We start from the raw sequence: 14,519 nt of genomic DNA, 5'->3' as shown, positions 1-14,519 counted from the left end.
GAGTTGACTGAAATTTTTTACAGGAAGTCAGAAGTAAATATAGGAGAATATAGTATAATAAGCAAGCAGTACAGGATGGTCAGGATCTTTCTAGCATTTACATGATTGTTTACTGCAATTAAGCAGGTTTTATTTGTATTGTTGCTCACGGCTAAGGAGTCTTTTTGTATATAATACTCAGAAAAGAAAACAAGATTGTGGATGATACTCAATTAGCATGTATGGTAATAGCTATTAGACTGTTCCTTTGTTACTAGAAATATTACTCAGATAACCACTCACGAGCTATGTTAATATGTTATACATGGCAAATAATGGTTATAAAACTCAGTAACTAAGAGCAGGTATGAAACTATAAATGAAGCATTTGAAAGCCAAGTTAAAACACCTCAACCAAACATTTTGAAGCTGCATAGGGTTAAGCTCGATGATGCTCAACGACATCTTGCTTTATACAAAGACAGTGCTTATGTATGATTGTGTCATTTGTGTGTCAACGCACAACTACTATTATGTAACAGAGGTACTAAGTTAAAACAATAGGACTAATAATATGTAACAGAGGTACTAAGTTAAAACAATACGACTTAATTTCGACAATTGGCCAAAAAGGGTAGAGTTTAAAGATTGTAAGCCCCGTTCAGGTAGGATCAGAAGAACCCAAGTGAATAACTGTAACAATCGGCCACAAATACTTCCGTAGAAGATCCATAAGAGCTCCACACTCGTCTTAGCCCCGATTCACACGAATGCAAATCTGAAATCTTCCATCGTAGAGCACACTCGTTTCCGAGGCCCACATCTCTGTGGTAATTGGCCCGGGGACTTTCCTGGGCCTGAACCCACATTAAGCAAGCCCACAGCCCATTCACTTCAACCTTCAAACTCGAATTGAAGCTAATCAACCTACTTTACCTTTATAAATCCTTCATTTCTTACTCAATCTTTCGATGTGGGATAATTACTTCACTTCCCCCTAAACCCAAAACCCTTAAATACTGAAAACTCTCATTTTTCTGTTTCTCTTCTTTTTTTGGAGAGAGAAAAAACTAACGCCATTGTTGAAGCTTGAGTGTGTTTTTAGAGAGAGAAAAAACTAACGCCATTGTTGAAGGTTCTGTGATTTTTAGAGAGAGAAAGATGGATTTTGAAGATTTGGATGATCCGTTTCAAGCACCGAAGCCGAAACCGTCAAGATTTGCGCCGAAAAATGCTAGGTTTCAACCGAAGACGAAGAACTCCGGTGGGATGAAATCGGAGCCGAAATTGGAAGTGAAGAAGGAGGAGGATACTACGGTGCCTGTTGCGGAGGCGAAAATGGAGGTTGATAGTGTGGAGCTTAAAGAAGAGGTAATGGAGGAGAGAGAAATTCCAGAAACTTCCAATTCTATGGAGGAAGATGTTGAGGAAGATTGTGTTGTTGCTGAGTATGATGTTTATTACACTCCTCGTGATCCTGCTACTCAGGTGAAAGAAAAATTTGCGATTAATTTGAATTGAATTGTTGATTTTTTTGTGTTGAATTTGATGAATTAATTATTTGTTTGATGATGGTTGTTGTAGTTGTATGTGTTGCAATATCCGTTGAGACCGTCGTGGCGGCCGTATGAGTTGGAGCAGCGATGTACTGAGGTATAATTGATGAGGAATTTTGATGTTGATGTTGTTATAATTGAAGTATGTTTTGTTTTTGGAGATGTTTATGTTGGTATTGTAATGGTGAACAGGTGAGATATAAGCCGAAGAGTGGAGAGGTGGAGGTCGATTTGTCGATTGATACAAATTCTGATAATTATCTCAAATCCGATACGGATGATGGAAAATTGGTCACGCAGGTTGGTGTTTTGACTAGTGTTTTTGTACTGAAAATCATGGAATTTATTTGTTATTTGTTATTGGAGTCGAGTTTTGTTGGTTATTGGATATAAATGGTGTTGAGTGCTTGATTTCGGATTAATGAGCTAGCACTTGATTGAATGTGTGAATGGACTTGGCTTCTTGAAACACTCAATAATTCACTATATGAATAAAAATCACATATAATCACGCTAGGGTTCAATCTTTTGCGGTAGATGACTTTCTTTAATCTATGAGTCCGAAGTTCAATTATTGTGTACTTATATTGCTATTTATTCACGATTTAGTACATGTTGGTGTGAATCTAGTATTTTGACGAGCCTATAGCCAAATATAAATGGTTGTCGCTCATTTTATTTAATATTTTGACGAGCCTATAGCAATGAAAAGATGTTTGTGCTTTTTATTGCCAGGATTGAGAAATGCAGTTTAGCACTTATGCTTCACTAGAAGTAGCCATATACTCCCTTCATGCAATAATAACCTTGCTTTAAGGATATGCACTTAAATTATGGTCTTGTATGTTGTTCTTAAAACCAGCTAGTAATATTTTCATAGGATGAGTTTGTATTTACCATCCATGTTTTCTGTATATGAGTGCACCTTGTATCAAGATTTTCTTTATCTATGTCAAAGGCTGTCTAGGCAAGGGTATTAAACTACTAATGTTCAGGAGTTCATTCCTGTGTCAAAAGCCCTAATTCTGCTTTGATTCTTTTCTTTTCTTTTTTTTTTTTATCATTGGAAAAGTATCTGATATCTTTCCCATGATCTTTTTCATGCTTCCAGACTTTGTCGTCTTCATGCAAGCCGCCTCAAACAACTAGTTATGCTGTTGGGGTGTTGTTTGATAAGAAGGTATGCTTTTTCTATACTTAGACTCTGTACAGTTTTCTAACTGCACTAGGTTTTTTTAAATGACAATTTTGGAAGATATTCATCGTCTAATTAATCCAAATAAGACACTAGGATCACGTTTGCTGTGGATTACTGTTTGGTTTAAATTATTACTTGTAAGAAACACAGATTCATTTTTATTGATGGTAGGGACCCGTATTACTGTAAAAATGCTATGCATAGCTTCCCAGTTCCTGCAGCTAGCTATTCTACTGGAATCTATGCATAGCTCATGGTTTGAATAAACTTGTCTACATTACTTTTTTTTTTTTTTTTTTTAAGATGGATTATCATTAACAGCTTGTTTGGATGGAGAGAAATAGAGGGAAGGGAAGGGGAGGGAAAGGAAGAGATGAGTTTAATAGAGATAAATAAATTGTGGCATTAATAGTTATTACTATGGTGTAGCTTTTAAGAGTTTTAACTATATTAGGATGAGCGCAGTGGTTACTTGGACTCCGCATTTGCGTAGGCTCCCTGCCGTGTAGTCTGCTATCAGATTGGTGACTTGGTGTTTGTGCATATAATATTATAATGTGGTTTTTAGACTTTTCTCTAGCTGTTACATAGACTTTCTTTATCCCAAAGTTATAGGCTGCTTTTAACTTTCAAATTTTGTAGACTTTGGCCATTAATTTCTGAAGCAATAAATTAATCTACAATGTAAACATGCTCTCACTAGATTATTTCAACAAATATTTTCAGTGTAAAAAATGATTATAAAGTCCTATATGACTTGATTTCTTTGAATCAAAAAAAGTTTTGCGCATCATTTTTTTTTTTTTTTTTTTTTGATGCAACGTGATATAATTTTAAAGCAAGGTCTATTATTTTTTTTGATTTTGCAGCTATATCTGAACCCCATTCATGCAGTTGTGCAGCTACGACCGTCAATGGAATCTTTAGATTCTAGTGGGTCAAAGATAAAACAACCAAATGTTACTTTTAAAGAAGAAGGATCTAATAATAGTGCTGTTGCTGGGCCATCAAGGAAGGAGGTACTGATTTATATTATTATTTGGTAGGTCGACTATTAGGTTCTTTCAAGCCCAAAATCCTGCTCTATTTTGCATGTATAGAACTATATACTTTGGAACGTATGTAGTATAAAAAAAATTATTGATATATTTCACCCTGCTTTATTTTCTCCTTTCTTTCTTTTTGAGAATCTAGGTGGTTTTATTTGTGCTGTGGAGAGTACAGATGTAAATTCCTTAGATGTGTTAATTCGTTAAAGGAGCTTATAACTTTGGTCAAAGAAAGAACAAGTGATTATAAATATGGAGTTCTTTAAGTTGAGGATGTTGGTTTCTGATGCTTCTCTAATCTTCATCTATATGGTAATGAGGTCAAGTATGGTATTATTGGTTTTGAGGTTGGTTTTCGGAATGGATTGGATGGGTATTTAGATTTTAATGTCAAACCCATGGAGTATTAATAAGTTTAGTGTTTGAGGCCATCTTTTTGTGCTTGCTTTTTTCGTTACTTTGTATTATTATAAATATTGAAACTCAAGTCTCGCTCTCTTCCCTTTGCCTCTGTGTCTATCTCCTCTTTCTTCCTTTTCTTTAATGATAAATATGGGAATTTTATGAGTTGGTTTGGAGATTCAACGACTTCTGCTGTTGGATATTTTCCGATATGTCATGGACCATAATGAACTGAGATTTATACATGGGGAAGTTGGGCTTTGCTTTCTTTTAACTTGTAATTATTAATGGTTTTTTACAGTATTGGGTTCCTTATGTTGAATTATTTACAAGGGAAAGATTGGGAAAAAATTAAGAGGGTGCATATGGATGGTGAATAAGTTAATACAATGCTGTGTTTTATATAATTGCTTTGGGAAAGTATAGGTCAGAGTACTTCTGATCCTTCAATTTCTGAATAGCTTTTCTTTGGCGACAGTCGGTTTTGATTGATGTTTCTTTGTGTCATACCACTTGAAACTAGTTTAACAAAATTATGCTGTATCCTTTGTGCCTTAGGTTAAGTGGCTTGATGGTTCACTTAGAACGGATAGAGAGAGATACCTATAATTAATTTAACATTCGATCTTTTGGAATTTGTTCCTGATTGAGGAGCACAATTTCCTCCGGAATGGATTTTGCATATAGGGGAAAAAATACCCATGGCTTTATCCTGGTTGGTGTTGATGATTTCCACATTTTATGCTTAATGTTGTATTAAGTTTTGATATGTCTGTTGATTTCAAAGGTTTCTTATTTCATTACAGATTCTGGTAAAAATTGTTTATATTTGGTTGATTCCTGTATTATGTGCTGACAATATAAAGTTTGAATTATGTTGTCAAGCAAGTTTTCTGTTATCTATTTTCACATACATGCTTACGTTATAATTTCTGGGGCTGTTCTGATGTGCAGATGAAACAAACGGATCCAGCAGCTGTGGAGGTAGGAAGAATGATTGTCCTTTATTTCAATTGAAAGCTTACCCTCATGTAGAGACCAATCAATTTAGGCACATGTTTTGACTTAAAGTATTCGTTGATTTTTTATACTTCTTAGCATGATACTTAACGTCGTCTGAAAGTTTGGAAATACTCTGAGTATAATATATAAGTGAGAGTAATTCCTTGGTATATATTGTAGTGTGTCCTCTCTTAGCATTCGATTATTGGTTAATTACAGCTCTGTTTGACTTCTGTTATGTTATTGCTTAACATTTGTTAGTATGTGTGCATGATAGGCTTCTATACTTTGAGAAATGAGCATTGTTCCTTTACCAAGTACAACTTATGGATTATTCTGCCTGATTAAATGCAGTCTTGGATTTCCCTCAAGTATCACAGCTCAGCTACTGGACTTGCAGAAAAATATCTGAGGAAGATGGTGACAGAACAGAAGGATCCATTACAGTTTTTGATGAATCCGTATATCTTCTGCTTCCCACTGTTGGTTTTCTGTTATTTTTTTTCCTTTAATTGAGAGCTTATTAATATGGCTAACAGAGAAAACCTAAGTTTCAATAATTACATCCAATGGCGAGAATAAATTGGGTTGCCATTTAACTCGTTTTTTCCTCATGTTTTTATTCTTGTTATATGGATGATAATCAAGTTTCCTTTTAGGTATGATTACTTAAACTCCTTGTGTCCTAGAGCGGTGATCAACAAGATGACATCAAGAGGACCATCCAAACGGTATGCTAGCAAAACTCTGGTCTTCCTTTTGTACATTCTGTGGTTGGTGTCTTGTTGATATACTATTATTTAAGCTCTTGGATGTTGAGATTTTCATGGCCTGTGCATTAAAATGTATTCCTTAAACTTTGTTGTTTTGAAAATTTTAAGTTGGATTTTGCCAATTATAGATAGGTATAAAGATCTACTACTTAAGCTGGTATGTTTTGTCTGGTTGATTACCCCCGAGGAAGATGTTTTTTAAACACAAGCTGCATCTCTTCCATTTGCAACATATGTACTAAAAGTTGGTGAAGTAGAATCCTGAGGCAGTGAAACTAAATTATCTGTAAGTCTGTAATAGACTAACTTGGAGGGGTAGTATAGGTATTCTAGTTTTATTAGTATAAATAGAGAGGTAAGGGAAGGAAATAGGTAGGCAGAAATTTGGTGAGAACCTTTGGAGAGTTATGGCCTAAAGCCATTATTGGAGAGTTGTGAGCTAAACTCACTATCGAAGATTGATAGCTTTAAGCTTTCAGCCTATCTTTGTAACCCGTCCACCATTATCAATCAATCTAAAGCTTCCATCTTTATTAGTTTGCTAGTTAAAATCACAAATTCTTGCTGTTACATTAATTTCGCTGGGTGACCGAACTAAGTTCTTTACAAAGTCCCCAGTGGCTTTCTTAGATCTATCACAATTATAGTATACACGTGCCCACACCTTGATACTTTTTGTCATTGTGTGTGTGTGGAAAATTGTAGTTGGGCTGGTATGCATGCATTTAGACGACTTAGTTTTTATGTTAAAACAACAAGATTTAATGAAGTTAGCAATCTTGGTCTTTTCAACAATCTACATGGACTACATCTATTGACGGGATTCTACTACTCCTTCTGTTCAAGGTAAACTTGGGTAGCTGCTAAGTTACATCTTATTAGTCCCCATTATTGCACTACCTGAAAAAAAAAAAAAAAAAAAAAAAGGAAGGAAGAAAACAAAACTTAAAGATGTTGAAAGAGAGGGGGGGTGGGGGGGCTACTTTTTGATGGCTACTGCTTGTGCTGGTTGTAAATGTCTTTCTGAGTTTATAATTGGTTTGTTGCTATTATCTTTTTTGGTTCCCTGCAAAGTGATGAGCAATATGTTTTTGTTATACTTATGGTAATGTGGAGGTTTTGGTTGATGCAGTTTTTTGCTTTCCCTTCCACTGGAGGAACGAATAAAGATGTTGCTTGTTGAGGTTTGATCTGCTATCCATCTTATAAATTGAATATTTTCTGTGGCTCAAATCAGTAACATTATTATCTAGGTTATTGTACCCTGCTTGTATGTGTCAATGCATGTTGTTGAACTTGCACGACCTTTGGCAAGTAGCTGCTTATTAATGATTTCTTTCCATGCATCTGTTTGCTGCTTCTCCCATTTTCTCTACGCATGACTGCTCACTGATGAATGATGATGCTTTTGGTGATATAACTTCTGTTTTGTGGTGTTGACAATGACGCCGATTACAACTTTTGCAATTTAATTATGGTAAACCGGTCAGGAAGTTACACCTAATTTTATAAGCTCTCCCTCCAAATTCTGCTTGCAACAAATCAGATTGCTAAGATTCTTGAGAAAGTAAGTATAGACAAGGGATTTTGAGAAGTAGGGCAGGGAATCTGGAGTTGAGACGTGCATCTGTTATAGTCATGAGAGGGGGTTGACGATGAGAATTAACAAATGGTAGTTGCTTTATTCAGTTTGGAAAAAAAAAATAAAAAAATTTTGAGCTGATTTTTGACACTGGAAAGTAAATATATGCTAAAGAAAAAGCCTTTGTTGAGACATTAAAAGTCCCCTCTCCATTTGTTTAGAAAGATGCACTTTCTGTTTTCTTTTCTGAACTTGGTATGGATTCCATTTTTTAGGGATTATAGAGTAACACTCTAGGATTGTGCTGACTAGTATAATACCCAAAAAAATTTAAAAGAGAATGACGTGGGTCTATCTTTTAATAAATAAGTATAAGAAAAAAGGTTAGACATTATTGTTTGGGTAATTTAGTCCACTTCTGCCCTTGATTTTTGGTATAAAATTGCTTACCTGCTCTTTTGAGACGGTTTCGCCTGGGTCAATAGATCTGGTCAATGAAAGATTGATATGACACCTCACAAGAACTCATGTAGAGCATTTTGAACTGCTCTATTGTGCCCCAGGTGATGTTGTGAGCTTATGTCTAGCAGAACCTTAAGAAATGTATTTTTGAATTTGGATTGTGGAGTTGCACACTTGCACATAATGCCAGTTTTTACTTTGTTAGACATGATAATCTCTATGGTCATGGACTCTGAGATGATGATTCTTGTCACCAGATGAGGTGGATTTAATGTCAAGTAATCATTATAATAGAAAAATATATTTTGCTTTGGGGGGGAATCAATCTGGCAAATTGTGTTACGCATGTCTACTTATTTTCTTATGCTATAATATTTCTTTATTGTTTTGCACACATATTAGAGGGTTTTTATTTTGTAAGTATTCTATTGATATTGAAAATAGATTAGTAAAATTGTAACAAAGCATTCACATTTCAGTGATAGGTGATAATCAAGGGCCGTTTGGTTTGCACAGGGTAAACAGAATGGAATGAATGAAGGGAAATAATAAGAATGGAATGAAAATCCCTGAAATTTGCTATGTTGTTTGCTTTAAAAAAGAAAGGGAATCAAAGCCACCAATCCAACCACCACACAACCACCTATTTCCTTGATTTCCACCTTCTCCGGCCACCCCACCACTCGCTACCCCTCCCCCATCACCTAGCCGGCTTGCCGCCCCTCACCACCCTCTGAAGAGGGTTTTGAGGGTGGGGGAGGGGTGGCCGGCCTTTTGGGGGGATGGGGACTGGTTTCTAGGGTTTGCGGGGGTGAGGGATATTTTTCAGGGGAGGGCTTTTCAGGGGGTGGTGAGGGGCGGGGGAGGTGTGGCGAGGGGCAGAGTAGGGGCAGCGTGCTGGCTGTGTGGTGGGGGTAGGTTAGGAAGGTGGTGGCTGGTGTGGGTATGGTGGTGTAATGGTGGCTAAGGAAAGGGAATGAAAAAACCTGGAGGGGGGGGGGGGGAGGGGGGAATCTAGTTGGAAGGATTTGGGGGAATGGGGAAAAAGGCCTAACAAACAACAACAAAGGGAATCAGGGCAGATGATTCCCATTCCCTTTGATGAATACCCCCAACCAAACGGCCCTAGGTGAAAAGTACTATGGAATGAGGGAGTACATGTTACCCTTGCATGCAAAACAAGCACCTGCTTTTGTTGACTTGGGCACTATATCTGTTTTTTTGTTTATGTTCCTCTTTGGTAAAACAACCTAAAACAATCTGGGAGAAAATAAAAATTCAAAAAAAAAAAAAATTTTGAGCTTTAACTTTCAAAATGTTTCAGGGACCTTCTATTCAACGATTTAAAGTCATTAAGCATCTTGCACCTGATGACCCTGTTGAAGAAGTTCTTGAAATCCTTCAAAAATATGCTCATTTAGTACAAGGTCTCTGGGTTCCAAAATCTAGCATCCGGCATCCAAATGCACGTGGACCAGAAATTTTAGCAAGAGATTATGCTCTTCTTCTGTTCAGCCAGAGTCCATTCATAAAAGACATAGAATTAGATGTCCTGGGATCCCAGAAATCTACTGGGAAAATAGTACTAAGAGAATTAGCTGTTGAGAGACCATCCTGTAAAGATTGGAAGTTCAAAGAGGCTACAGATGTTTTGTTTATGAAACTTCATCCAGATGTTGTCGAGAAACAAATGAAGCTCTGGGAAGTTAATGAGCAACTGATACAACAAAAATTTGCCAGTCGTAAAGCAGGGCAAGGTTCGAGAAGCTTCATCAGACCTGGATCCTCACTGCCTTCTGATGAAGGTGCTGTAAGAGAAACAACTGTAGCACGCTCTGCAAGCACTTCCATGTCAAAAGAAACTCAAGAAGCCCTACCTAAGGTTTTGAAAAAGCTTTTCCAATCTCACAAAGTTTGCAGGTAAGGAGTTCCTATATTTGTGACCTGAATTAAACTCCTAATATTTTTTTGTAAGTGACACATTAGATTCTGCTTGAATTTTAGGAGAATTATATAGGGTGCGTAGATGCTGTGCAGGTCATTTTATTTCTCTTAACTATGTCACTGCTTCAGAAGTTCAGAAAACATAGATGACCATGGTACTTAGCGGAGTAGTGAGAGTATTTATGTGTATATCCTCCCTCCAACTTATGTAATAGTTGGAACTTTACTCTAATATTAAGTCTGGTTAACTTGTGCCTATTAAAAAGAAGTTAAACCGCCAGTTATGTCCTTCGCAACAAAAGTGTTGTAATATTGCATGTTTCACACATTGAAGGTGGTTGCAATCATAAGTCATAAGTGGACATAATTTTGAAAATCTCTCAAAGGTTTGAGGGTTTTTGTTTTCTTAGAAATCAAGTTTTTGTTTTCATAAATAGAATTACAGTATAAAACTATGTGTATACTTTGACCATCATCCTCATTATCTATTTATTATTTAAATACAATTAAATGCAGTTTGGCATACTGAGACCACTATCCTAGTTTTCAGTTTATTGTGATTTGCACATTATTGTAGTCATCATTCTCATCACCAATTGTTTTATTAACAGAGCTAGATAATGAATGCTATACCATTTTGACAGCTTTCAAACAATTTGCCGAGGTCTGAGGGACATGGCAGTTTCTATGTCTGCCCTCCCAAAGGCTGATGCCAGAGCTGCTGTAGCTGCTGCAAAGGGTGTTGATGCCCCGGAAGAGCTTAAAGCTGCTATATGTGAAATCGCTTATAATGTCCACGGTGTCTATATGTTGAAGTCGTCTTCAGAGCATCCAGAGTTTGATCAATTGAGGTTTTCTTTTTCTCATCTTCTTGCATTATATAATATTTTATTTGAAGCTAGGAACTATAGTGATGAGAAGTTGTTAGGGCATGAAGCTTTGTGGTCACTAGATCACATTAGTTATCGGGGGTATTCCATGTGCTTTGGAAAAAGGCTTTTGGAATGGCCTGTCTCTTGATAGAACATTGAAAAATATTTGTCAAATTTTATGCTGCATTTAATGAGTGCATCATCCTTCTAAGTTAGCATATGCCTGTAATATTGATGGTTGATACTTTATAGAGAAACAAGGAGGATGGGAATCTTCCACCTCTATTAGGGTGCTGTGGACTTTTGACCACCTTAGAGCAATTATTTTTCGAAAAGGGGATCTTTAAAATACTACAATTGGCTATTCAGCCTGATATGCAGTGTCAACTCTTCCAAGAATTTCTTTTCATTGACACTTAATATCAAAAGCCATTCTTTTTTACTTGTTTAGCTTCTTCCTTCAATTTAGTCCTCACACATTCCACCCTTTTAACAGATTTGTAAGCAAGCATACATTTGGCTGTTATAAAAGAGGGCATTTCATTTTTATTTTGAGCTATCCACCTTAGTCGGGATTCAGAATCCTCTAATCCTCTCAATTTTCCTGCAGAAAATTAGTTGTTGACCTTTTTCTTGGAAGTGGGCCTAATGCAAAGCTTAAGAAAGGTGAATTTATGGAAGCTGCTAAAATCAGACTTCGAAAGGAGCCCAGTAATACTGAATTTCAGAAGGTCAGTGCTATTCTTTTTGTACAAATAATATTTCAGATCCTGCTTTACCAATTTGTGACTATAGTGATTTCTTATACAAGTATGATTGTACAGTCTGGTTTTATGAAGAGATATGCATTAATGTAGTAGGGAAGATAAAATGAATGGAATAAGCATTGTTATTAGGAAAATTGGCATAGGAAAAAAACAATTAATCTAACTATAGAATGTGAGTTTAAGATTAAGAACTCAGCATTGCCAACTTTCAACATACAAAATCTACTCATATACAAAATCGATATGACCCTTGCTGACGGTGGAGTATTTCTAATAAAGTTTGAATCGTTTGTTTTTTAATTCCATATCGTAGCAAAGTCTTGCTTACTCTGTCTGCCTTGTGCCTTATACAGTTATACTCTGTATCTGAATAGGAAGTTGGTTACGACACTGGCTTGATTTTATCAATGTGCTAATTATGTTTTCTTCTTATTGTGGTAGGTCATAACTGAATTATGTGTATCAAAGGGAGGGGCTTGGGTGCTAAAAAGTGGCGATGGAATCCCCAGTTGACTATCTAACTTATCTTGAAAACGATGTAGTTGTAGTGGATGCAAGAATACCAGGTATATGATATTGTATTGTTATGATACTGGTTTAATTGTTCTTTTCTCTGCAACCCGGTCTACATGTTCATCAGATTGAAATGCTGAGTCTTGCAGTTTTGTCGCTGCTGATATTGTCCAGCAAAAAGACTTGGAGGTATCAAATGGTGAAGAAAGACATAGAGCTCATATAGTACTGCCTTGCAAAGATGGGGTGGACTTGATTGAGGATGGGAAGACAGGCCATTGAGCTAGGCAGTATAAATGAAGCACTAATCATCATTTTTTTTCGCTGTAGGGGTTGAGGGTCCTGCTAATTGCTTACTGGGAAGTACATGATGCAGCCGTAAATATTACAATACTAGTTTTCAATCCAGTGCAATCTATTGATAGTGAATTGTTTGATAATTACGAATAACAGTTATTTTGAGGGCTTCTAGTTTGATAAACGTACCAATTTTTGCCAAAAAATAGTTAGTATGAGTATTGCCTTATTGTAATTTTTCTTATATCCTTGCCTACCCCCTCCCAAACTCCCTTTCTCTCCCCCTTGTACGGTCGCATCAGCAATACCCAATCAAATTTTCCTTTCCCTCTCCCTCACTTTCCACAATATTATGGGTCATGTTATAATATAATTTCTAAGCTCAACTTAATCAAGGCTTGACTCAATTTCGATGTTCACAAATGTTCCCAGTATTGTAATATTCTTGAAGAAACTTCTTGAAGAAACTTATAAATTATGTAGACAACACACCATCACGTTTTATACTTTCCATTTAATTTCACAAATTTGGGGTTCACAAATTTGGGAGAGGGGTGTCCACGTTGTGGGTGCTCTTAACAACTAGTTTTTTTTACAAATTATAGTCACGTGGCATGTTAGTTGCATAACACTTAGAAACGCAATGCTTACAATGGTATTCAAAATTACAGAGTATCAATATAATTTTTTTTTTTTTTTACAACAGCAAAACACAAGAACTAAGTGACAAAGCTATAAAGACTAATTCTACAGGCATTCGCTAGATCGTGGGCCTAAACCACTTGGTCCCTACTTACCTTCCAAACAACACAAGTCTTAATAGTAGAGGCCAACTTTTGGATGTCCCGGATAGTCCACAAAATACTGATGTCCGCTGCTTTCTGATTACCAAGCATTTGAACCAGATTAGAAGAATCATAGAACAAAAAGACTTGAGGAAAGCCTTTCGAAATAGCCCATCTAACAGCCATCAAGCAAGTAAGAGCTTCCGCATGTAAAGTCGAAACAGCCTTACAAAAATGTCCACCCCCATCCTAGAAAATATCTCTGTTTAAAGAAAAGGCTAAGCGTAACCCTGCATTGCCAGTGCTTTTCTTCCACGAACCATCAAGAAGAACTGTTACCCCTTGTGTTTCAATCAGCATTTGGATTAGAGTATAGTCCTCTATTCCCATAGAAGCGTAAAGAAACCCTAGAGGTCGATTATCCGCAACTAAAACCTCAGCGTCTGCCCTGTAAGAGTACCTACCCTGTTTATCATGGAATATTTCAAGCTCCTTCGTAGCCCTACCCATATGATGAAGCCACACACCACTCCATCACCAACTTCCCCTCTGAAGACCCGGCCATTCCTAGTTATCCATAAGCACCACGGGGTCACTATCAACTTAGTGATCCTATCGCTATGAATGTCATCCTCGTTATAAAAGAGCAGGATATACCTCTGAATCCATTGTTGCAAAGGAGTAGATTCAGCAAGATTCAAGTTGAAAATAAGAGAACAATTATTCCACGCATACTGTGCCACCGCACACTCTCTAAATAAGTGTTGGAAGTCCTCTTCGTCCGCCTCACAGAAATCGCACCCCAACTGTACTGGAATACCCCTATGGTGGAGGTTGGCTTTGAGTGCCAAACCATTCAAAAGCAGCTTCCAAAGGAGTATCAATATAATTGTGTTGTGGTTCCAACTAACTATTTTATTTATTTTCTTGCATTATTTAGTTAATTGTGGTTTTACACTCTCCAATAGTCCTATATATCTCAAATTCTCTCCAAATTTCCCTTTCCTTCTCATCTAGTTGTTATTCTTCATGAAACATTTGACATTAAATAATCATTTGACCCATGAAACTTATTTGAATGTCTAATGAATTCATAGGTAGACATTAGAATTTCCTCCCCCGGTTTAAAAATTTCGTTACCGTGATTAATACACAATCACATTGAATCACATTAGAATTCATAGGTAGACAAATACAATGAAAAGACGGAAATAACTCTCTAAGTTTCTTCAAGAAGTTTCGATGTTCCACTCTTTCAGTTGTCTACCCGTTGATGACTTGTGCTAGCACAAAGCTTGGAATCCATATCTGAATGTGCAGAAGCCCATTACCCCTTAT

General features: G+C 36.6%; 1 protein-coding gene across 1 annotated transcript; it reads left to right on the top strand.

The window, feature by feature from the left end:
- The first annotated feature begins 989 nt into the window (after positions 1 to 989).
- LOC145572025 (uncharacterized) lies at positions 990 to 12,707 on the top strand. The gene is made up of 14 exons (XM_081631042.1): positions 990 to 1,467; positions 1,564 to 1,632; positions 1,728 to 1,835; positions 2,647 to 2,715; positions 3,603 to 3,752; positions 5,139 to 5,168; positions 5,541 to 5,647; positions 5,846 to 5,917; positions 7,092 to 7,143; positions 9,328 to 9,923; positions 10,592 to 10,798; positions 11,430 to 11,550; positions 12,028 to 12,152; positions 12,249 to 12,707. Exons 1-13 carry the CDS (start codon positions 1,141 to 1,143, stop codon positions 12,097 to 12,099), a joined length of 1,980 nt encoding a protein of 659 aa, XP_081487168.1. The 5' UTR covers positions 990 to 1,140; the 3' UTR covers positions 12,100 to 12,152; positions 12,249 to 12,707.
- Positions 12,708 to 14,519: the final 1,812 nt, after the last annotated feature.

Source organism: Chenopodium album, chromosome 12 (genome assembly GCF_948465745.1).
Source record: "Chenopodium album chromosome 12, dcCheAlbu1.1, whole genome shotgun sequence".
NCBI lineage: Eukaryota > Viridiplantae > Streptophyta > Magnoliopsida > Caryophyllales > Amaranthaceae > Chenopodium > Chenopodium album.
This window is presented reverse-complemented; position numbering and strand designations above follow the sequence as displayed.

Bases quoted from the DNA above. Each gene is read 5' to 3' on its own strand.
- LOC145572025 (XM_081631042.1), top strand. From the start codon at position 1,141: ATGGATTTTGAAGATTTGGATGATCCGTTTCAAGCACCGAAGCCGAAA. The intron at 1,633-1,727 runs GTATAATTGATG...AATGGTGAACAG, and splicing joins TGGAGCAGCGATGTACTGAG to GTGAGATATAAGCCGAAGAG. The intron at 9,924-10,591 runs GTAAGGAGTTCC...CCATTTTGACAG, and splicing joins CAATCTCACAAAGTTTGCAG to CTTTCAAACAATTTGCCGAG.